The sequence below is a fragment of the Callospermophilus lateralis genome, chromosome 7, assembly GCF_048772815.1.
Source record: "Callospermophilus lateralis isolate mCalLat2 chromosome 7, mCalLat2.hap1, whole genome shotgun sequence".
Lineage (NCBI taxonomy): Eukaryota > Metazoa > Chordata > Mammalia > Rodentia > Sciuridae > Callospermophilus > Callospermophilus lateralis.
This window is the reverse complement of record NC_135311.1, coordinates 129,322,874-129,346,675: the sequence shown is the minus strand read 5'-3', so window position 1 is coordinate 129,346,675 and position 23,802 is coordinate 129,322,874. Positions and strand designations below refer to the sequence as shown.

Below are 23,802 nucleotides of genomic sequence, written 5' to 3'. Positions count from 1 at the left end.
CCTTGTCTAGTCATAATAGTGGGTGCATTTTGGTTGATGTTATTTGTTAATGTCAAACCTAATTGATCTAGGACATCTCGTCCCCATAAATTTATAGGAAGATGATCCAATACATATGGCTGTATAGTTCCTTCACATCCTTCAGGATCCTTCCAATCTAATACCATTGCACTTCTATGGGGATTAGTCACCACTCCTAGGCCTCGAAGCGTTTGAGTGGCTTGTTGTAATGGCCAATGTTTTGGCCATTCTTGATGAGAGATGATGCTAAGGTCTGCACCTGTATCCAGTAGCCCATTAAATTCATGTCCTTGAATATTTAGTTTTAGCATGGGGCGAGAATCTAAATTTAAAGACAGCATAGCCCAATCTACACCTGTGGAGCCTAATCCCTTGGAACCTCTTTCCATAGCACGACTGGAAAATTTATCATGTAGGCTTGGTATTATTAGTAACTGTGCTATTCTATCTCCTGGTGAAATTACTGATATACCATTTGGAGAACTGGCTATAATTTTTATTTCACCTTCATAATCAGGATCAATTACCCCAGGACTTATCATAAGTCCTTTTAGAGTAGAAGAGCTGTGTCCCAATAATAAACCTACTGTTCCTTTGGGAAGAGGTCCTTTCACCCCTGTGGGAATGATTTGAACTCCCATCTCTGGAATTAGTACTGATCTGGCGGAGGCGCAGATGTCCAACCCTGCGCTCCGCTCCCTCTGGTTTGTCTGATGAGGGATCTGATGGACAATGTGTCCTGGGCACTACCCTGATGGGGTTGCTGGGTTCCTCCAGTGCTCCTCAGTGCTCTGGAATCGGGGGTCTGTTTATGTGTTTCCACAGGGAGAACAGCAGCTGATTTGGATTCCAGACTGCGGCACACACCCATATCACTATTTGCAGAATTCACTTTTATACTGGTGTCAAAAATTATACTAAAAATTTTTCACTAAACTAACTTTATTAAAATTTTTCCCTCTTAAGTTTCTTTGCTAAATATGACTTCACTGTCCTGGTGACTTCTGCTGCTTACTCTCTTGGTGTCCACTGTCCTTCTCCTGCTGTAGGTCTTCTGCACATCTCTTGGCCCCTGGAGCGACTCTCTGCTCGGACTCTCTCCCGTCCAGGCTGGGCGCTGGCCTTCCGGACCTCAGACACCTGAAGTCTGAGTTTGCGGTTGCGCCTTTCTCTTCCTGGTTCCTCGTGGGGACCTTTCCCCGCTGGTCCCCTCCTCTGCCGTGCGAGGTGGGCAGTCTGTCTCCCCGGGCTCGCGCGCTCTTTCCCTGACTTCGCCCTGGACGCGGGGCTCTAGTCCTGGTCTCGCGCGGGGTTTTCATGCCCAGGGAGAGGGCTGATCTCCTGAGCCCTTGATCATGAATAAGGGTCGAGAGATCTTAATAAACAGAATTGAACCGGGGAAGAACCCGACCCTCCAGGGGAGCTGGGGAAAGGGGCACAGAGGAGACCCCGGGCCTGCAGTGAGGGAGGTCGCTGCGCAGCGGAGAGGAGCCAAGGCGGGGATCGCCGTTCCGCAGAAAGATGAGGAGACCGCAACGAAACGAGATTCCAAAGATCATTTCCACCTCCAGCGAGCTCCCTCGTGCCTCCCTCAGTCAGTTCTGCCTCCTGATGGCGACCACCGTGTGGCTTCCTCTGGCCAGGGACCCGACTGACCTCTGGAGTTTCATCTGAATGGCGTCATGAGGCAGCACTCTTGGGGCCCAGATTCTTCCATTCATCATGTTTCTTTTTTAAAACTCTGTCCTAGGGAGCAGGCCTCGCTTGCACAAGCTAAGCACATGCTCTAGGACCAGCTCTGTCCTCTGCGCAGCTTCCCATGTGTCTGAGTTTCCAAGTCTCTGAATGCCACCTCGGCTTGTCGCATCGGTAGCCCAAGCCTCTGTATGGCCGAATCCTGTTCCACAGCTCAGTGTTCCATTATCTCTCGGGGACACTTAAACTTTCCAGTTTGGAGTATTACAAGCAAAACACCTGTGAACATTTATATGCGAATCTTTTTTTTTTCCTTTTGTGCATCTATCTGTTCTCCACCACCCTAGAAGCACACCTGCCTTTTCTCCCTACAAACACCATCTGAAAGCCCCTCCGTCTGCCAGGGAGCGTCTGGTGGCATTGTGCTGGAGGGTCACTCTGGGGTTGACTTGGGAGGAAGGGTGTGGAAGCCACCGACTTCCTCACTGGTTTTCAGAGCAAGGTGTGCCCGCCCCACCCCACGGCCAGCCGAGCAGCTGGATTAGCATGCTCTGTAGCCAGCAGTTCTAGAGCAGGTCACCTGGACCTTCACTGTAACGAACTACTTAATCATTTTGTGGTGTTGGGGATGGAACTCAGGGCCTTGATCTTGGTGGGCAAGAGCCCTGCCACAGGGTGACACCTCCGGCCCAAACCTAGAATGTTAAGTGAACACCAGGAGCATGCTAGAGAAAGACGCGCACATCAGAGAGCAGGATGAGAGTGTTTCAGAGAGAAGAAGTGCGTGGAAATGGGCGGTGATAGAGCCAGCCTTCCCCAGACCCTGCCTGTTCCTGTCTGCAGCCCTGCGAGTCCCCAGGCCCTGTCTAATCTCCCAACACTGCAGCCTGGTGGAAGGCAGCCTTGGAGGAGGGGGACCTGGGGTGACAATCTTTCTCCAAAAGAACCTCTGGGTCTTCACATGGGCTCTTCTCACTGTGCCTTCCCTTCACTTCTGCTGAGAAACTTCCAGCACATTCGGAAGTCTCCTTCTCTGATGGCACCTTGAGGCCAAGGTGACACTCAGTGGTGGGGTAGGGCTCTGGAGTCAGAACCCTTCCCCCCATGCTTGTCCTGATTCTCCAGCTAACCTGCTGTGTGACTGGGGCCAGGTCATGTGACCTCCCTGGCCCAGGTTCCTCCTGGAGTGGGGGTGGGGTGGTGATGAGAACACTGGGCTAGATTATCCCCAGAGTCTCCTTCAACTTGATGAGCTGGTGCCACGGTTCCAAGCGCAGGCTCAGGAATGGGGCTGCCCTGCACCCCTCCTGGGTCAGCTCTTGCTGCTGCATGTCGCTGAGCAGTTATTTCAACTCCCAAACTTCCACTGACTTCCCCCGGCAGAATGGTCAAGAATTGGAACTTTGGAATTGCACAGTTTTGAATTCGTGATCCAGCTCTGCTGCACCGCTGCTGTGTGACCTTAGACAAGTCATTTAACCTCTTTGTGCTTTTTTTTTTTTTTTTCTTGCTAAATGAGAATGGTACTAAGTACCTTCAGGGACTGCAGTGGTGCTGTCCCAGTGAGAACACAGTCTTCTCCATTCAGTGCAATGAATTCCTCCCCCCCCCCCTACTAGGTGCTCCACTATGGAGCAACTTCCTGGTCCTTTTTATTTTTCATCTGGAGACAGGTCCTTGATGGCCTTGACTTTGTACTTCTCTTGCCTCAGTTGGGTATTGGAGGAGTGTGCCTGGGACTAGGGAGCCAGCCAATGCACCTCGCAGCCCAGCAAATTCTGACACTAAGTGCTCTCTAGATACATCCTGTCAAATTGTATCTTTTACCTGCTTCTCTCAACTGATCTGCAAGGTGGGATGACTCACCCTGATGTGCAGATAAGGAACCTGAAGCTCCAGACAAAGTCACTTTCAAAGCTACAGGGCCAGGTTGTCACCCCAGGTCCCCCTCCTCCAAGGCTGCCTTCCACCAGGCTGCAGTGTTGGGAGATTAGACAGGGACCTGGGGACTCACAGGGCTGCAGACAGGAGAGCCCAGAGAAGCCCCCACCTGGGTGTGTTCCAGCTGGAACAGCTGTCTACCCTTGGCCTCGTGCAAGGTGGCTTTTGTAGGTCTCATGCAAACAGGGATTCAGTGATGGGACACAGTGGAATGAGGGGACAGATCCAGGGTGTGTGGGACAATTTGGGACTCAGGGGACCTGGAATGGAGAGCTAAAGGGGTCCAGGGACAGGGAGGAGGATGCCTGGAGGCACCAGCCAGCAGAGACTGCACGAGTCCAGGGCTTAAGCCTGGGGTCTCGAGGGTGGGCCTCGCCACCAGGCAGCTCGAGGTCCAGCCCCCCTCCCCCGCCACGTTGGGGCCTGGCCTTCACCTCTTGGAGCCTCAGTTTCCTCATCTGTAAAGGGGCTGCTGCTACCGCTGGGACAAGTCGGGGGAGGGCACCGGGTGGCCAGGCAGCCCTGGGCAAGGATCCCAGGGGCACGGCTGGCTCAATGGACACGCAGGGACTTGAGAGTGAACCCCGAAGCCTCAGTTTCCTTCTCCGGGATTTAGACATCTGGCTCTTAGCTGCCTGGGATACTGCGAAGGCAACAATGAGATTATTCTTTGGAGAGACGTTCGCTCTTGGACTTCTCTAAAACTGCAAATGCCTCTGTCCCCCTCCTCCCTGCCGTCTCTCTCCCTGGTACCTGCTGCCGCCTGGTGTCCCCTGGATCTGGCTTATCTCCTTGTTTGTTCACCCCATCAGCAGGGACTCGGCTGTTTTGTTTAGCGCCTAGAACGGCCCCTGACATACAGTAGCTGCTCAGTAAACAGCAGTCCAAGATCATTGGTTGGATGACGTCTCAGGAAGTTCCCGGGGCCTAAGGGGTGCTGACCAGTGCCATCTGTATAGCCAAGAGACGCAGGACAGAGGCCCGAGAGAGACCAGCCTGGTCAACTTGAGGTGAGAAAGGCCACCCAGGAGGGCACCGGGGCCCTGTTTTCAGGGGGTGCTGGGCTTCCTCTGTGGCCACTGCGGTGGCAGCAAGGCCTGTGGAGAGCAGAAGCAGACGGGCCTGGGGTTTTCTCAAGGAGGCAGGACCCTGGGGCCGCAGAGCCCGTACCATGTGGCTGTTCTGGTTTAGATGTTGGTGTCTCTCGAGTGCCCGTGGGTGAGACAGTGAAGAATTCCAGAGATGTCATGATTGGTTCTGAGAGCCCTAAACCAGTCCCTGGGTTAATCCACCCGCAAGGATCAAGTGCAGTTCCAGGCAGGTGGGGTGTGGCTGGAGGAGGAGGGTCACGGGGCGTGACTTTGGGCCCGTGTTTGGTCCCTGGTGAGCACAGCCCACTCCACTTCCTGGTTGCCACGTCCTGAGTTGCTTCCCTCTGCCAGACCCCCCTCCGTGAGGGTCATCTCAGGCCCACAGCATCGGAGCTGGCCGTCTGCGGACTGACACCCAGAACCGCGAGCCCCAAATGACCTTCTCCTCTGCTTTGTTCTCATCGGGTCTTTGGTGACACAGATGCGACACTAAGACAGAGGCTTCCCCTTTTCCCTTACCTTTTGGATCCAACCCCACCCCCTGCTCCTGTGTGGAACAAACTGTCTCAACAAATGACAGTCCAGCCCCATCGCAGCCACCACAATGGCTAGGAGAGAAAGAGCCGGGCGCGGAGCCAGCAGATCCTGTGCCTGGCCTGGCCCTGCCCGCGGGCTGAGCAGAGGGACCTTGCCAAGTCACCTCACCTCGCTGCCCCTCCGTTTCCTCTAAAGCAAGAGTATACACAGCCTCGAAGGCAGAGCTGGGACCTGCAGCCCCCAGCATGGGACCAGGCACACAGGAGACACAGAGGACTGTTGGCACAATGTCATGAGTCTAGACCAGTGACCACCTAATGGAAGGAGGGGCCAGGACCTGCTCATGGAGCAGAGCTGCTAGGCAAATCCCACCCTGGGATCTCCACAGTGGCAAACTTCACCCAGGATTCCCCTATAATTCTATAAATGCCAAGTAGAAAAGTGCTGGTATTGAGCTGCAATCTTCTTTTATCACATACTGGAACCTTCTCAACCCACCTTTGGTTTGTTTGCCAGAGTTTTCCTTTGGTAGAAACAGTTGACTGAGTATGAATGACTTCGTGTGGTGATTTACAATGTAAAGGGCTTAGAAAACCTAGCGGAACTGACCTCTGAGCTCAGAGACTATGTTCCTAGTAACAGAAAAGCCAAGGCAAACAGTAAAGGGAATTAATTGTTACCAGAATGTTCAGATGTGAGCTTCAGGCATGGCTGCATCCAGGAACCCAAGTAATATCATGAAAAACAGACTCTGCATCTCTCTATTGTGCCTTCTGAAAACTCTCATGACACAGCCATCCAGGTGGAGAAGTGTCTTCCAGCTGTGCCAGTCAGGGCCCACCTGCATGTAGGGGCGGAAATAATCCCACACAAACCAGGCCAAAGAGGGAAGGGCCGCTTCTCAGGAACATTGTGGTATTGCTAGGAAAGGAAATGGATTTTGAGTGGCCCAAAATGATAGCAGATATCCGGCAGGCCTCAGAGGGGAAGCGGGGGAGAGCATCAAACTTCAAAGTTTGCTGAGTTCCTTCCCTGTGTTATGGGTTACATGTGAGGTGACCACCCAAGTTCATGTGGGTGACAATATGAGAACATTCAGAGGTGAAATGATCAGGTTATGAGAGCCTTAACCCAATCCTTAACCCAATCCCCTGATGGCAGCTGAGGGCAGGTAGGGTGTGGCTAGAGGAGGTGGGCATTGGAGGCATACCTTTGAGGAATCTCGCCAGCTACCCACACTAACGAGATGAGCTGGGTTCAAAAGAACTGGCTGCAGTATTAAGCTAAGAAACCGGTAAGAAATCACGCAACACACGGACGTGAGTTTCTCAAATCAAGGGTGGGACGGCTCTGCAACCTTAAGGGTCAGCTTGCACGCTGGACAGCACTGGAAAGAGAGTGTGCACCCAGAATCTGTTTATTTTGTAGGGGGGACACACAAAAGAGCTTTGATGGAGTGTTCACCAAATAAGGCAGGAGATAGGGTTTCAAAACACGGGGGTTGTCCAATCCCATTGGGTAACGCCCAAGTCTGGGGCTAGGGCAAACTTCTTTGCAGAGCAAAGGTGGAAGCCACTTGCTTCTCACAGTGAGTGGAGTGCAGGTGCCAGACCAAACACCCCCTTACTCAAGGCTGAGAGAGGCCCCCCCACGGGCAGGGGGCCCCCCACAGGGGTATATATTTTGTATCTGGCCAGTGGAAGCTCTCTCTTTGCTTTCTGATCATCATGACCTGAGCCCTTTACTCCACCACACTCTTCTACCATGACATTCTGCCTCACCTCAAGCCCCAAAGAATGGAACTGGCTGTCTATGGACTGAGACTTCTGAAACTATGAGCCCCTACAAATAAACTTTTCCTCCTCTAATTGTTCTTGTCAGGTCTTTTAGTCAAAGCAGCAAGTAAGCTGACTAAAATGGAAATTGGTACCGGGAGTGGGGTTGTTGCTGTGACTAACCTGACCATGTGGTTCAGAATATTTTGGAGCTTTTTGGAATCTGTGGGAGAAGCTTTGGAAAGTGGAGTGATATGAGCTGGAAAAGCCTGAGACTGTTGTTAAGTGGAGCTTAATGGGTGTTTCTGGTGGGAGCTTAGAAGACCAGAATGCCAAAAGGACTGTGGACAGTAAAGACTGGGCTCATGAGGTTTCAGAGGAAAAGGAGGACACTATTGGTAACTGGACTTGAGGCCATTCATGTTATGTTCTGGCTGAGAAGTTGCCTGTATTTTTCCCGAGTGCTGAGACTTTCTGTGAGGTTGATTTTAAAAGTGATGGACTTCTTAATCTGGCAGAAGAAATATCTAAGCAGCATAGTATTCAGGCAGTGGCATAGGTATTGCTGGAGGCTTTTTAGCCAAGTTTAAATTGTGATGTTCAGGAGCAAAAAGCAGAGTAGAAATATTTGAAAAACTTGAACTTGAAAGGTTGGAGTAAAACTGGAACTAAGAAAGCTGCAGTTGTTAAAGACATCTAAAGAAACGCTAAAGACTTTGCCCAGAGATAATAAGAGGGCATCGCAGGAGTTGGCAAGACCACACCCAGCTCCGGATCAAGGTTGTAAAAATGAAAATTTTCTTGAGACCAGTGGGGTCCCCTCCATACACTGGGTGGCCTAGGAAGTGGTTTCGCCATCTCAGCCACCCAGGCACTTAGAGGCTGCTGAAGCTGTGGCCCTTGGAGGCTTGGCAACTGCTCGAGATGGTGGCAGACCTTGGTGTCAACCACATGGTGCTGATTCTGCAGGAATGCAGGACACTGGAGTTCGGGGGACATGGAGGTTTCCACCGAGATTTCAAAGGAAGGCCTGGGAGGCCAGGCAGAGTATGCCAAGGTCAGGGTCCCTGGGGACCTGGGTCCCTGGGCCCCAGGGGTTCTGCTGAGAGAGTGACACATGGAGATGTGAGGAGGAAACTGAAGCTGCAGCGGAGACCCCGAGATTGAGAAGTGCCAGTAACGTGGACCGTTGTCCTAAGAACGCTGCAGGAACCCATCGGAGACAAACCAAGAGAGAGGCCGCGTGGGCCGCAACCAGCAAGGCCACAGGGGCGGAGCCACACAGCCCTTTGGAGAGAACATCCTGATGCCACGTGCCCCGGGAGCCGGACACGGAACAGAGGACTTGTTTGCCCAGCCGGTTTGGGTCTTGCTTTGGTCCCATCCCTTCTTTCCGTGTCCCTGTTTTTCAGAATGGGAATGTTCCTCCTGAGCCTTTACAGAGCGGATACTTGTAAATGGCTTTTGATTTTTACAGGAGCCCACGATGTGGGTCGGCCTTGGGGACCACAGAGGAGGCTGTGGACTGGGGCTTTGGGGCATCTCGGAACTGCTGAGACCACGGGGACCCGTGGAAGGGGCCTCGGTGTGTTGTGCACTGTGAGATGGACGTGAGCTTCTGGGGGCCAGAGAGGGGACATCATCATTTAGATGTGAGGTGTCCCCCAAGAGCTCGTGGGTGAGAAAATGTGAGGAGGTCCCGGGGGAAATGACTGGGTCATGAGAGCCTGGTGGGATCAGCCGGGGGTCACAAGGCAGGTGGGTGTGGCTGGAGGCGGTGGCCTCACGGTGCGCCTTTGGGGCCTATCTTTTGTGTCTGGTGAGCGACTCTCTGCTTCCTGCTCATCCCCTGAGCCCTCCCCTCCACCACACTCTTCCCCGGGATGTTCCGCCTCCCCTTCAGCCCTGGGGAATGGAGCCGGCCATCTATGGACTGAGACCTCCGAAACCACGAGCCCCCAAATCAGCTCTTCCTCCTCTGGTGGTCGCTGTCAGGACAGCGGGGGACGGCTGGCGAGGACATCTTGTCGGGAGCTGGCCGTGGAGGCCCCATGGAGTCGGTCCCCCCTGCTTCACTCATGGATCCCCCCAGGACCCTGGGCAGCCCCACTGGTCTGGGGGGAGGGACTCCAGGAGACCCCAGCTTCCCTGCAGGGGGGAGCCCTCTGTCCGATGGGAGGGGTCCCAGGAGGCAGCAATCACGTGACATGGGGACCCTCATAGGGCCACAGCCGCACGGTGTCCTCTGGCTGCGGTCCCCCACCCGGACACAGGTCACAGCCTTGCTGACGTGGGCTTCCTGTGCCTGGGGAGGCGCGAGGTCTCCCCGGGGCCCGAGGTTGTCCTGGCAGAGGACCGGGGTGGGGGTGGCACGCACACCGCTCGCAGGCCTGGCCTTGGTCCCAGCCCTCCCACACTGCTGGGCCTGACCCTGAACCTCCTCCCTTTCTGGGCCCTGGTTTTCTCTTCTGACCTGGAGCTGCAGATCCCAACCTTCCTGGGTTCTCAGAAGACTGAGGGAGAAGAGCCCGGCACATGGCAGGTGCCTGTCAAGAGCTTCTCCCCTTCCTGTTGATTGCTGTGTGACCCTGGCCAAGTTACTTAACTTCTCTCTGCATTGGAAGCCAGGATAGCCTGTGCTGTAGGGGGTTATCGTGAGGACAGGCACTCGTCATGAGTGTCCCCGTTGAACACTGAGGCCCAGGAAGGCGAGATGAGGTGCTCAAGGACACACAGCCAGTGAGCCACGGAAGCTCTGCTGAGGTGGGTGCCCTGGGTGGGACGTCACCGTCACTGGCCCTGGTCTCCTGGGGAAACTGGAGTAGGGGACTGTGGGAGAGGTGGGGGCGTGTCCGGGGTCACCCTGCCTGGCCAGGGACGGAGCCAAGTCTCCAGCCAGCCCCTCCCCCACCAGGCTCAGGCCAGTCCCCCTGCAGAGGCCTAACTCTGTGGGCCACTCCTGCTGTGTGACCTTGGGCAAGTCACCTCCATAGAGGGAAACCCTCCCCAGGGGCCTGTGAGGCTGATATGGTGAAGAGCCTCTGGGCAGAGTGTACTGGGCAGTCCTGTGGCCGCTGTTCAGTCCAGTCACCCACAGAGGTGTGGTGTGGGTGCCATGTACATGTGACGTGGTGCAGCTGGTGGTGCCCACCTGGTCTTGTCTGAGAGTCAGAAACATCACAGTCAAGCTGAATCGGGTTTGTTCTCTTAGTTGGGTGAGCTCCTTGACCTCTCTGTGCTTTTGTTTTACTGTCTGTATAAGAGAGATAAGAATAGTGTTTACCTTGCAGGTTGTTTGGGGGATTAAATGAGTTAATACAGGTGCAACATTTTGAACAATGCCTGGAACATGGTATGGGCTATGAAAAGGTTTGCTGTTCTTATAAGCAACATGATGACAAATTATGTAAAACAAGGATTTTTCTAGAATACTGTTTGAAATGTTCTTTAATTGACACAAATCATTAGTGTCTAGAATTTCGAAACACTGGTGTCTACGATATGCCTCACTGATTGCCTTGTGGTCCCCAAATCCTTAGCTGGTTAGTGGGGAGACCTATCCCTGCCTTTGATGTGCTGTGTGACTCTGGGGAGGTTATGCACCCTCTCTGTGCCTTTCTTTTCTTGATGTTATGAGGACAAGGATGGAACAGGGACTCCTCCTGGTTCCCAGAGGCCTAAGTGGGGTGCCAGGCCTGGGGGCTGGTGACCATCTCAGAGACACAGAGCACATGTGCCACCCCCATCCCCCACCCCTTCCCTGCTCAGCTTCCAGGCTTGGCGCGGAGCACGGTAGCCTGGGACAGAACATGTTCCGACCGTGGGTTGGCAGAAGCCCATGTGCCCACAGAGCCACCGTCCCAGGCCTCAGGCATGGTGTCCCTGGCCCTGCACCCCTCGCTCCTGCTGCTGCTCCTCCCACAGCTGAACTCGGCCTGGCTCAGTCCTCTGCCCACAGAGCCGCATGTGGCATTGGGACTGTCACCGTGCCCCAGGGAGCCTCAGGCCAGCTTTGGCTCTGGAACCCAGGCCCTGGGCCTGCGACAGCTCTGCCGAGGCCTAGGGCAGATCCTGGGGCTGGCCCAGGCCACCTCCGCCTGCCGTCCGCCCACCTATCCCCGGACCCGGTCTGCGCCCTCTCAGCCTCTGCACAGGGGCCTCCAGAAGGCCGCCTCCGCCGCCTCTGCCCTGTGCCTCTGTCAAGGGGCCCGCTGCACCCTCAGGGGCCAAGGGCTTCCTGCTGCTTGGGTGGGGTGGGGAGTGTCCTCCCGTCCTTGTTCGTGGGGGCGGGGGTGGGTCTGGTCCCCCCAGGACTCAGCCCCTGGAGGAGTCGGCCTCTGTCAACCACCTGCAGGTGCCCGGCAGCGCTGGGCTCTGGGTTCTAGAATCTCGAAGCCCTGGGCCCCGAGGAGCAGGGGCGTGGGAACCCGGGGCGTGCCCGGCCAAGCAGGCAGACGGGTCCCTCTGTTCCTGGCCCCGGCCCTCACCTGTTCCTGGGCTGCCCCTTTCACGTGTCCCCTCCCCCCGTCGGAGTTACTGGCCAGCGCTCGCTCCCACCTGCCTGTCCCAGTCACTCTGTCCCTCCAGCAGCTCCCACCCCCGCGAGGCCCCAGGCGAGGCCCTGCCCTGAGTGCCCGGCTGGACAGGGCAGAGGCAAGACCTATGCCCGGGCCACCTGGTCCAGCGCCCACTCTTGGTGCTGAGCTGCGGCTTCAGCCACCCTCCCTGTGGGGCCGTCCTGCCACCTACCACAGTCCCCCCCAGGTGCTGCCTGCTCTCTGGAGCTCACGCCTGGTGGGGCAGCGGCCATCTGCTGTCTAAGGCTCTGACGAGAGCCACCAAGGTTTAGGGCCCAGGTTCTGGGGGCTCAGGGCTGGACTGGAGGGGACATCAGATGGGTGGCAGGGATCCCCTCAGTCTGGGGAGCATAGCACACTGGGTGTCGAGGCTGGGGACTTAGCAGCTTGGCACCCACACTTCTGGGCCCTCCCATACCTGTTTCCTGCTGGGCTGGGGTGCTGTCGGCGGCCAGAGGTCTGAGCCTTGCTCCATCCCCCACTCCTGGCTCCCCGCCCTCTGGGGAAGTCCCTCCTTGGATCTGACCTACAGCCCACTCTGACCAGCACACATTCCTTTCCCGCCCCTTCACCCAGAGGCTGCTTAGTGGCAGCCATAAATAACTTCCACCAGTAAATGAATAAAGTCCGGCCAGCAAGTGCCACAGATGCTGGCTTGGTAGACAGGCAGATTCCACACCGCTCCCGGTGACCCTGCAGCTGAGACTTCTCTGGGCTGGTCTTCAGCGGGCTCTGGCCCAGGCAGCTGCTCCAGCCATCTGCAAGTCTGCTGCAGCAGCCCGGCCCAGCCCTACCCCATCCCTCCGCTCCCTGGAGGAGCCTCTCTCCATCCTCAGCTCTGCGAGGAGCCAGGAAGAAACAAGTAAAGCCCCAGGGACCAGGCTCCACTGGCCCCTGTGTGTCTCCCTGTCTGCAGGACGGAGGAGCAGGGAGGCACAGCCCCTCCCAAAGTACCTCAGGTCGTTACAAAGAACACTTCCATCCCCAGGAAATCTGCTCATGTACTCATCAGTCACCATCCTGTCCCTGGAACCACTGGGGACAGGACTTTTCTCACAAACACCCTGTGATTTTTGCAACCTGGTGCTTTTGGGAAATCACCCAGCGGCCCCTCCAAGCCCAGGTAGTCTGGATCTCCAGCTCTGGATGGGGCTCCCCAAGGGCCCCCGTGAGACATGCCAGGCCCAGGCTGGGGGCGCAAGGTGGTCCTCCAGGGGTCTCATCACCTTATGAGGCTGCCTTTGAAGGTGTCCCAGGAGCTGAATGAGTCAGTGAAGGTCCCTGGATGAGCCTGATGCAGGTGTGACTCTGGGCGGGTCCTGTGTGGGGGCTGTGAAGGCCTGGCTCAGCATCTGTGACCCAGGACCATCTGCCCCGCGGCCACTGGGGCCTTGGTTCCTGAACCTGTGTGGGGACAGCTTGGTCTCGCTAGGTTGCTGATGAGGATTATGTTAGTGTGCGTGTCCAGAGCACCTGGCACATCTTGGTGCTCCCTTGAATGGAAGACCGGTGTCAGGCAGATTGGGAAACAGCTTCGGGGGTGCAGGGGCTGACCCTCTGTCACACAGTCAGGACATGATGGGGCTAGGGCTTGGACAGACCCGCTGGCCACCTGAGAGGGGACCCAGTGACTTCCTTGCTAAGGCTCAGTCCCCCCATCCGTCCCGGGGTTGCTGCTCCCTCCTCCCGCACAGCTGGGATTGGTGAGTGAGCTTCAGTTTGCGTCTAGGGACGGGACTGTGGGGAAGGCCCAGGGTCAGCAGGGGCAGGTGCCTGGCTTTCTGCTCTCTTGGTGAGCTCAGCGGCCCTTGTGGAGTCGGGAAGAGGGGACCTGCCTTGGCACCAGGAGGGTTGAAGCATCTCCCTGACCTGGGTGTCGTCTCCTGAGGTTTCAGGAAGAAGCCAGGGCTCAGGGCACCTAGCTGTGTGTGTCCAGGGGCATCAGCTCTTGGCCTGTTGCTGAGTCTGTGGGACAGGGACCATGGTCCCCAGCCTGACTTGTGGGATGTTCCTGGGACCCCAGAGAGACTGGGCAGATAGCAGAAAGGGCGCTCTGTGCAGGCAGCAGCTCATGTCCATCCTGTGCCCTGACTCTCGGGTAACCACGGGCATTAGCACGATGGTGAGAGCCTCCCGCTGTCCTGGTGCAGGCCTGGTGCCCCCCCCCCCAGTTCAGGGCCAGCAGCTGTGTGAACCCTTACGCCATCGCTACGCCTCTGAGCTTCTAGCTCCAATGGAGCTGGGCATGCAGTAGGTGCTCAATGAGTACGGCTGCTTCTATTTTGGACATGGCGCAGCCTCGGTTTGGGAGTGGGCACGTAGAAGGTGCTTTATCTGCACGACCTCATCCGTAATCTCCAGGCGGACAGTCTGTGCCGTCCCCATGTTTCCTGGGAACCTAGAACACAGCCAGGTATCCAGCAGGCACCCAGGAGTGAGGGACGTGTGGACAGAGGTGAATGACAAGCCTCAGGGCCCTCCCCTGAATAGAACTGGAGTGGGGGAGGGGAGCCCCCGTCACCCCCCAGGTTACCCCCCCCCCAGCTAATCACCAGGATTAACCTGGGGATAAGGCCAGGTCGGTGCCACTGACCAGGGCTCTGGAGCCAGGGTCCAAGACCAGTTGCAGTGGGTGCAGGGTGGTCCCTCCTGAGGGCCCCCTTCCCCCAGATGGCCTTCCTGGTGCCCACCCTGAACGTGGTCCTCACAGCCGTCCTCAGCTTCCTCCTCTTCATGCTGGCCCTGGGCCTGCTCTGCTTCTTCACGGGCCGCCTGGCCGGGCCACTCAGGTAGGGACACAGGCTGCTCCACCCCCTGCTGAGTGTTGTTCTGTGGGCTGAGTGGCGGTGGCTGGGGCTCCCTCTCCATGCGGGAGGCTGACCCTGGGGTGAGCTGGGTGTTCCCCGCAGTCGCTGGCCTTCTGCTCTGCCCCTGAGCTGTCAGGCGGGGCTCTGATGCCGTGTGGCGGGTCACAGGGACAAGGTTGAGTCCTCCGTTGTCTTCTGATGGTCCTGGATCTGCGCAGACTCAGGCTGGTTCTCACCGACTCCCAGGTGCTCCTGGGCCTAGACACTATAGTCCCCAGGGCCCAGCCTGGCCCCTCGGCCACCCCATGTCCTGCCAAACAGCCGCTCCTCGGGGCTGTCAGGGGCTGTCATAGACAGTCAGGGCACGTAGCCGGGCCTGGCAGAGAAGGCCCGGCGGGATGCGGCGGGTGGCGAAGGGGCTGGCGACACCGAGGCCCCCTTCTCAGCTGGTGGAACTTGGCAGAGAGCGGTGACAGCCGGGTCCCCTGAAGCCCCGGACTGGGCCCCTCCCCCAGGCTGCCAGAGGCCACTGGAGCCTCCCCCAGAGAGGCGCAGGGTCTGGGAGGAGGAGCCAGCAGGAGGCTCAGCTTCCAGGTCCCCACCACCTCTCCCGGTCCTGGGCCGAGAGGAGAGGGCACCTGGTCCAGGCCAAGCCCATCCCAGTGCAGAGCCCTGGGGCCCACGCTCGGCGGCCCTGGCCTGGACGCACGCGGCCTGGTTAAGCCGCCTTGGCAGAGCGCGGCTGTGCGCACGGGCCGGGGGCAGGTGGCCCTCGCTCTCCAGAGCCGCAGGCTGGGCACACGTGGCCACAGGACAGCCACTCCGCTGCACCGCGCCTCAGGCCCCCGCGGCCCCTGCCCCCCTGTTCTCCCTGAGTGAGCTCCCATCCTCGCTCCGCGCTTGCTTTATCGTCATCCCTGCTCCCCGTCCTCTCCGCTCCCCAGAGGTCCTCGTGCTGAGGCGTCTAGTAGGTCCTTGGATTTGCTGTAAGTCGCGTGGCCGCAGCCCTCCGTGCTGAAGCGGGACCGACCGCCAGGGCTGATCCTGCTGCCACGTAGGGGCGCCTTGGCCGCTCGGACTCCCGCATTTTCCCAGCCGTGGACGGAGAGCTTGACACAGCGCCTGTAATCACAAGCCCTGGGGGAAGAGAATCTGCCACAGTTTTCCCAACAGCGTGACGGTTTCCATAGGTTTTTGGCATAAAACCTTTTTCAGGCTAAAGAAATTCTTTCCTGGGCTGTGGATGAAGCTCAGAGGTGGAGCGTTGGCCTAGGGAGGCCCTGGGTTCCATCCCCAGTACCAGGCGGGGAGGGAGGGAAGGAGAGAGGAAAAGGAAAAGAGAGAGAGCTCTTCAGTGCCCTGTTTCCTACGGGCTGTTGTCCCCTATAGGTCTCCGTGCCCCCATTCCCTCCAGATGACCTCCTTCAGTTTCACGAGGCCACAACTGCTGCCCACATGACCATGATTCCCAAATGTGTGCCTCTAGCCAAGATCTCTCTTCCAAATGCCAACTGCCCATTCAGGGTCTCCATTTTTTTTTTTTTTTTAAATTTTGAGACAGGGTCTTACTAAATTCCTAGGGCCTCACTGAATTGCTGAGACTGACTTCAAACTTGTGACCCTCCTGCCTCAGCCTCATGAACTGCTGGGATTGCAGGTGGCCACCACTACCCCCTGCTCAGTGTCTCCACTTCTTAGAGACACCTCATATTCTAGATGTCCAAAGCCAAGTTCCTGATTTTACACCACAAACTCTTCTCTGCCTCACACCTCAAGATGCCCCCCCAACCCCCGATTGCCAAAAGGCTGGGCGTTCTCCCTGAATATCAGGAACTAGAAGCTCGGGCAATGGTGCATTCACTCCCGCAATCCCAGTGACTCCAGAGGCTGGAGGAAGGAGGATCGCAAGTTCAAGGCCAGCCTTAGCAACTGAGTGAGACCCTGTCTCAAAATAAAAACTAAAAAAAAAGGGCTGGGGATGGAGCTCAGTGGCAGAGTGCCCCTGGGTTGGAATCCTAGTGCCACAAAAACAAATAAATAAAAAGGAAAAAAAAAATACAGATTGGAAAAAGGATACAGGTTAAAAAAGGAAACACTGAAACACTTGCTAAATGACATGATTATCTACATAGAAAATGCCAAGGAAGCCCCACCTGCACACAGAATTCCTAGAATTAGTAAGTTTGGAAAGGTCATAGGATTCAAAGTAGAACATGAGAACCTGCGGTACTTCTAGGCAGCAGCCATGAGCAATTTCAGAAGCAATATCACTTATGAGAGCTTCCCCAAAGTGCAGTCCAAGGTGCCGTGTTAACAACATCCAGATCCATCTGCTGAGGACTAAGAATGCCCATCAGGTCAAAGAATCAGTGGAGAGAGGAGCTGTGTTCCTGGTGGGAAGACACCGCGCTGCGGTGATGTGACCTCTCCCACGCTCATCCACAGGTTGCATTCCGTAGCAGTCAAAGGGGACCGCCAAGTTTAGGGACAGGGAGACGGCTGATCACCAAGAGACTGCACCAGAGGCTTTGGGGCTGCCCAGCTGTCCTGGGTCTTGCCTGTGGGGTGGTAAGAAGAATCTACTCCTGCGTCAGTCTCCCATCACCAGTTGAAGAAAAGGAAGCCCCGTCCAGGGGGGTCACTGGTGGTCGCCACATTGCTAATTCTGGAATCAGAAGGCCTGTGGTCAAGGTTCTGAATGCCACCTTGTCATTTGTAACCTTGAGCCAGTGGCTTCTCCTCTGAGAGCCTTGGTCTGTAAGAGGGGATCATCAGTTCTCTGTCCACGGCAGGGGCCATCAGTGAGGAGTCATAGTGAAAGTCTTACACACCATGGAGGGCCGTGCGGGCCTGTTTGCACACTCAGTCCTTTATAGATCATTTCTATAAACTCCCGAAGAGTAACTTTTTTTTTTTTTTTTTTTTTTTTATACCAGGATTGAACCCAGGGGTGCGCAACCACTCCTGCCATTTAAAAAAAAAAAAAAAATTTATTTTGAGGCAGGGTCTTGCTAAATTGCTCAGGGCCTTGCTAAGAGCTGAGGCTGCCTCCGCCTCCCAGGCTGCTGGGATCACGGGTGTGCGCCACCGCACCCAGCTCCAAAGAGTAACTTTTACCCTATTGAAGTATAACACACACCCAGAAAGTGTCCCTAGTGTGAACTAGCAGCCTGTTGGATTTTCAAACAGAACCCACTGGCCTGACCAGCACCCCGATCAGTCAACAGTGCAGCTGCACTGGGAAGCTCCCCCGTCCTCCTGTCAGCCTCCACACCCCGAAGGGGAGCTTTGTCCTGTCCTCTGACGCCCTCCATGGGGTTCTGTGCTTTGGATCACGGAAGCCACACTGTAGGTGCCCTTAGTCATCTTCCCTGGCTCAAACATAGCCATGTTGTTGCACGGAGCTGTCCATCATTCCGTCTCCACCCTTGGGGGTCCAAGGTCATGAGCCCAGTATGCTGTTCCAGCCTGATGTCGTGGGCACTGTGAAGCTGCTCTGAAGAGGGCTGGCGGCAAGGCTCTGTTGGAGCGAGGTGGGTCAAAGGGCTCGTGTATGATGCTCAGCTTTGCGGGGTGCTGCTGGCTCCCCAGTGTTGTACCTGTCGACGTTCCACCAACCACGCTCCAGTCTCCCCAACACTTGAACTTTTCTGCACATGCAAAAGAGAGATTTTTGAATGCTTCTCCCCTTCCCCCCAACTCCTCTCCCCCCACTCCCCTCCTTAGCGCCCTGGCTTTCCATTGGGGTAAATATTAACTGTGCCAAGCTCAGAGATAAACAAAGGCAAAGTCCCTGCCCTTGGGCGTCCCCTGAGCAGAGGCCCAGATGGACCAGGAAAGAAATGTTTTGAAAGCAGAGAAGTACTCGGAGTGAGTAAAGTGGCCTGAAGTTCAGAGGTCAACGTTGGGATGAGTGACAGTCCTGGCGGCCTCCTAAAAGGGGGAACTTTTGGTTTTTAAACTATGGTGAATAATGATGTTTTAATACATTTTATAGCAATTTAATGATATTTCTTCTAGTCGTAGGATTTGCTATAGAATGTTTAGCAACTAAAGTCAAAGAAAAAATGTGGAAATCATCTAGAATTTCACCCCTCAATGTCAAGTGCGGTCAGATGTTCGGTGTGCACCATTTAATTTCAGTTCCGGCCCCCTCTGCCCACAGTCCTGCCCCAGGACCCTTGTCATTGAGTTTGAAACACAACCCCTTTCTCTAGGGACAAGAGAGACTTCTTATCTTTCACAACACCTTTCTAACGGTGGCATCTGTGTCATTTCCTTTTCCCAGAGCAAATGGAATAATCATTAAAATCTTGGTTTTGGTTGAAATAACTATTTCCTAGTGAAACTCTTGCCATGTAAAATTGCACATCTTCCAGTTAAGTTCACACATAACAGGGCTAGTCCATTTCTCAGCTGCCAGTGGTGTTGTCCCTTGTGATCCCAACAGGATGACCATGGTTTGAAAACATTCTTAAGCCATTAATACATGCTCATTTCAGGCAGCTTGGAAAAAAAAAATTAAGGAGGACATAATCATTCGTAGTCCCACCACTCAGAGAAAAACCGCAACGGTCCGTGTGTTTCCTCACATCTTTTTTTTTTTTTTTTTTTTTTTTTTGATTAATAATACTGTTCAAAAAAATATGAAACTGGGCTGGGGATGTCACTTGGTGGCTTGCCTACCATATGCATGAAGCCTTGGATTCAACCTCTAGCACCAAAGAATGAATGAATGAATAGACAAACAAATGTCACATTCCAACACAGAAGAAAATGTAAGAAATATAGAAAAGACAATAAAAAATAACCCAAGTTATCTATATCATGTGGCCACCCAGAATAGCTACCCTGACTAGCAGCCTATTCCCATAATTCCTCCTAACGGCTTCTATGTCTCTTATCAAAAATGACCTGCTCTAGAAGAGAATGTAGCAAACGGGTCCCGTGGGAGCAAAGGTCCCTATTGGAAAGGGCATCAAAAGTCTCAAAAGGTGTTTCAGAACAGGCCTCTCCGGGTGTGGTCTAGGAAACGGCAGCACCAAATCGCCTGGCTCCAGTCAGAGAGTCTGGGCTGGAGCCCGGGGATGCTTACCAAGCCCCCAGGAGGCCCCGGGTCAGGCCACAGCTGAGGAGCGCTACTCAGAGAGACTGCATCCCGGCCAGGGTGGATTCAAAGTGGGAGTCTCCTGGGAAGTGAGACTTTGCAGCCCAGAACCTATTTATCCTGATGCAACTGTTTTTGTGATTTCATTTCCAGAGAGAGAGGGAGCCCACCTGGCTTTGGCTCCCAACGGGGCCTGTGGTAGGTGCTCAGCACACACTGGTGGAATGAATCAAGTTACGAACACCTGAATGGAGAATTGAATTCCAGAGCGGTGCCCAACACATCTATTCTTTGTATTTTTTTTTCCTTCTAATTTCTAGGATCGGAACATCAGCTAACGGTTGATCACTTCTCGTCCTCCTCCACATCCACCCACGTCCTCCACATCTCTGGGCTCCAGAGAGGAAGCAGCTCTTGGGGTGCGCCATGATTTCACCATTCCTAGTACTGGCCATCAGCACCTGCCTTACCAACTCCCTAGTGCCAGGTAGGACCGGGGGGCACGGGTGGAAGGCCGGGAAGGCCTGGTGCAGGTGGGGGGGTAGGGTGAGGGCAGGCGGAGTCATGGAACCATCCAGGGTCTTTGAGAATTGAAAACAAGTGTGCAGAGCCCGAATCTCGGCTCTGCCCCTGCACGTGCTCCAGTGGCCAGGCCCCTCTTCCTCCCTTTGTGTTAGCCTGTGCTTTGACTGAGGTCCTCTCCTCCCCTTTGTCTGGAATATAATGAATCCTGTCGACTCCTCCAGGTCCTGGCTTTGCTCACATTTCCTCCTGGTTGAGTCCTTGCTTGGGAACTCATCTTGGATGGGAGTTTTGTTTGGTCTTATCTTCCTGTTGGAGGTGCATTGGAGGGGTCCCTACCCTGTGGTCTTGACCTTGATCCTTTCAGGGCCTGACAAGTTCCCATGTCAGTCTCTCCGTTTGCAGATCTTACACTTCTAAATTCAAATCTCCACTTAGACGCGCGGGATCTGGAGTGGCGTTTCCCCTCCTCGTGGCTGGCTCTTTCCCTTCCAGTTTCGAGGCCAAATGTGTCTATTATTACGTCAGCTTCCGTCAGACCCGCATCTGAGCCACATCCCGGGGTTCCTCTGCGGCAGCTGCTTACCTCCCTGGTCTTGAACTTCCTCCTAAATTCTGCCTCCTGGGGCTTTCCCGCCCCTCTCTCCTTCCTTCCTGAAGCCTGAGCTGGTTGGGGCTGTTTATCTTTCTCAGCGTTTCTGTAGCTGGCGTCGGAGGGACGGGCCTCTCCAGCTGTCCTTCACGCGGCTGAAGTCCCCACTTGGCCCCCCGAGCCTCAGTTTCCCCATCTGTGCAGCAGAGACAACGTTCCCCCTCCCTGGGAATGACGTGGGACAGTCACCGCCCAGCGGGGAGTGGACACTAGGTGAACATCGGTCTCTTAGGAAAATGATAGACAGGGGCGCAGAGAGGGCACTGACCCCGCAGTCAGTGGCAGGGCCCAGGATAGACCCCAAGCACGGCGCGATTCCCAGGCCAGCACACCATCTGACCTCACCTTCCTGTGTGGACCCCTGGGGACCCAAGGTCACCCTGATGGAAGTCCTGTCTTTCTCAGCACCCACAGTCCCCCTGGGTGCAGGTTGGGTCGGTGGATGAAAAGCAGCAAATGAAAAAGTCTTCAGCGAGTAGCAAACCCCCCTCCCCCATTCCGCTCTTGACCTTCCGGGTGGGCAGCGGCACTGCGTTCCCTTCCCCAGGTATGACTCGCGGGGAGGGCAGAGACCTTCAGTGTACGCTGTGATGAACCTTTACCTGTACTCACACCCGGAGACCAGGTTGGGAGATCATTCGCAGGCACAGGACAGGACATCAGTGGGACTCTCTGGGCCCCTCCCCCAGAGCCCCCTCCAGAAGTCACAGGAGCAGGCTTCCTCCGGCCACCGTAGTCTCTTGCTGTTTTGAGTTTCCTGTGCATGGAGCCTGCTTCAGTCCACTTTCTCTCTGCAGTGACCAAAAGAACAATTTTAGAGGAAAAGTTTATCTTGGGGCTCAGGGGTTCCGAGTTCGTCCCCGACGGGATGGATGCGCTGATCAGTTCAGCTCTAAACTGATCACTTCACCTCGAAACTCTCCTGCATTGGCTCCCACGTGAGCTTTTGGGGGACGCCTCATATCACAGAACCACATTCTACACACTGAGAAGGACTCCACTGATGGAGCCTCCTACCTTAGGCTTTTGCAAGTGGCATTTGAGAGTCTCTAGAAACAGTGGCCTTCTGGGATCCGGGTGTCTCAAGCCATCTTGGCTTCAGCCAGATCTCTGATGATTAAGACAGTTTGACACTCATTGAACCCTTTCAGGGAACAGGCCCCGGGGCTGCTCGGGTGACAGACGGGTTCTGCTCTCAGTGCAGGAGCAAGCACAGCGGGGACCCGCAGGCTGGTGGCGGAGCCCGTGCTGAGAAGGCAACGGGTGCAGGGCAGGCCGGCCTCAGCCAGGCTGCTGGGGGCAGGTGGTCAGGATGGGGACAAGTTCTTCACCTTCTTGGTGCCACCCAAGGGGCCAAAGAGGCTCTGTGACCGTGATGTGCAGAGGAAGGCAGGAGGGAGATTGGAGCCCGGTCACGTGGCAGCCAGGTTTCACCCTCAGAAATCCCCAAACTGCCCCCGTTTCCTGAGAGAGAAACTTCAGGGGACAGCACTTGCCAGCACACAGCGGGATGGAAAGGCCACGGCCTCCAGATTCCCAGCGGGGGACTTGACCTGCAGGGTCTGAGACTGGGGACTTGGCAGACATTTCCAGAAAGGAGATGGAGCTGGGCTCCCTGGTGGAGGCGGCAGGCAGAGGGGCTGGGCTCCGGGGCCGCGCAGGGCCACTCCTGGTGGGGCGTGGGCATGCTGGGCCCAGGGCTGGAGTGGAGCTCCACACCTCCTCGCCGGTCCGTCCGTGCGTGAGTGACCCCGTCCTCCCTGGTGCTGTACTGTAGGCTTCTCCTGCTGTGGAGGACAGGAAGCTGCTCCCAACCTCCACCAGTAACTGCCTCTCTCTGCTGGGAGTCTCCAGATTACACGCAGATGCGGCTGCGTGTGAAACCCTTGGCCGGCCTCCCAGAAACCATGCACACGAGGGAGAGGACCCTCCCGAGAGGCCAGGGAGGAGCCTCATGTCCCCAGCCCTGGCCTTGGTCCAGACCCTCCACCTCTCAGACCTCAGTCTTTCCCCCTTTTGGGGGGGGGTGCCACTGAGAGAGAATCCCTGAGGGACTCTGCCTCCAGGCTTCTGCTTGGATGGGCCCCAAGTAGAAGAAAACGCTGCGTTCAGTGGGAAGTTCTGCACCCCCAGGGAGGGGACCCGAGGCCTCTGCATGGATCAGGGGAGACACTTGCCCCATTTGACAGGGGAGGAAACCGGCTCAGGGAGGTCACTTGCCCAGTCATGCGGCTGGTACTTGGCACAGCTAAGGTTTAGACTGAGGTCTGTCAGGTGCTGAGGCTGTGGATTGATTGCTAGATGAGAGAGACAGACAGACATTCCTCGTTTATCTCAAAACCCTAAAGCACTGTCAAAATGGGAGTTATTGGTGACGAGTGGGGGACGGGCGATCGGAGCCTGCCCTCCTTGCTGATCTGTCCTACCAGGACTGATGGCGTGATCTCTTTAAATTTGATGCATTTGACAAAAGGCAAGTCTTGTGTCCAGTGCTGTCACCTGGTGGGTTTCCTGCTGAACCTGCCCGTAATGACTAAGCTGAGCAGAGTTTATAATTGATGGCTGGACACATCTGGGGACTCCTGCAGTTGGAAACAGTTTGTTCTGTTGAATCAGTTAAATGTTACCTTGTAATTGCTCTAGCACCTGTTTATAAACCACACGGGTTGTCTGAGGTGGGCGAGCACCGTGCCCTCCTGAATTCTGAATTTCCAGTCCCCACCAGTGAGGTGCTGGGGTGTCTGTAAATCCGGGGATAGGAGGCTGTTCCCCAACCTCCACCAAATAACTGCCTCTCTCTGCGCAGAGAAAGAGAAAGACCCCAATTACTGGCGAAAACAAGCCCAGGAGACCCTGAAAGATGCCCTGGAGCTTCAGAAGCTCAATACCAATGTGGCCAAGAATGTTATCATGTTCCTGGGAGACGGTGAGGCCGGGGCCCAGGCAGGGAAAGGGGCTGGTGTCCAAGAGGCTGGGCTCTGGGTAAGGGGGCTTGCAGAGGGGGTCAGGCTGGGGACCTAAGAAGTCTGCTCTGCCCAGCAGCCCCCGAGAGGTCTGGGGAGGGGAGGAGGAGAGGG

The 23,802-nt window shown here is 55.7% G+C and overlaps 1 protein-coding gene across 2 annotated transcripts in view; it reads left to right on the top strand.

The window, feature by feature from the left end:
- Nucleotides 1-23,802, top strand: part of Alpl (alkaline phosphatase, biomineralization associated) — a 54,574-nt gene that overhangs the window by 19,611 nt on the left and 11,161 nt on the right. The window contains exons 3-4 of one of the 2 annotated variants that reach the window (XM_076863267.2): nucleotides 19,872-20,038; nucleotides 23,532-23,651. In XM_076863267.2, the coding sequence (XP_076719382.2) occupies nucleotides 19,978-20,038; nucleotides 23,532-23,651 (181 nt within the window). In that variant the 5' untranslated portion in view covers nucleotides 19,872-19,977. Of the gene's footprint in view, nucleotides 1-19,871; nucleotides 20,039-23,531; nucleotides 23,652-23,802 lie in introns of those variants that run through there. The other variant, XM_076863268.1, reaches the window with a different exon arrangement.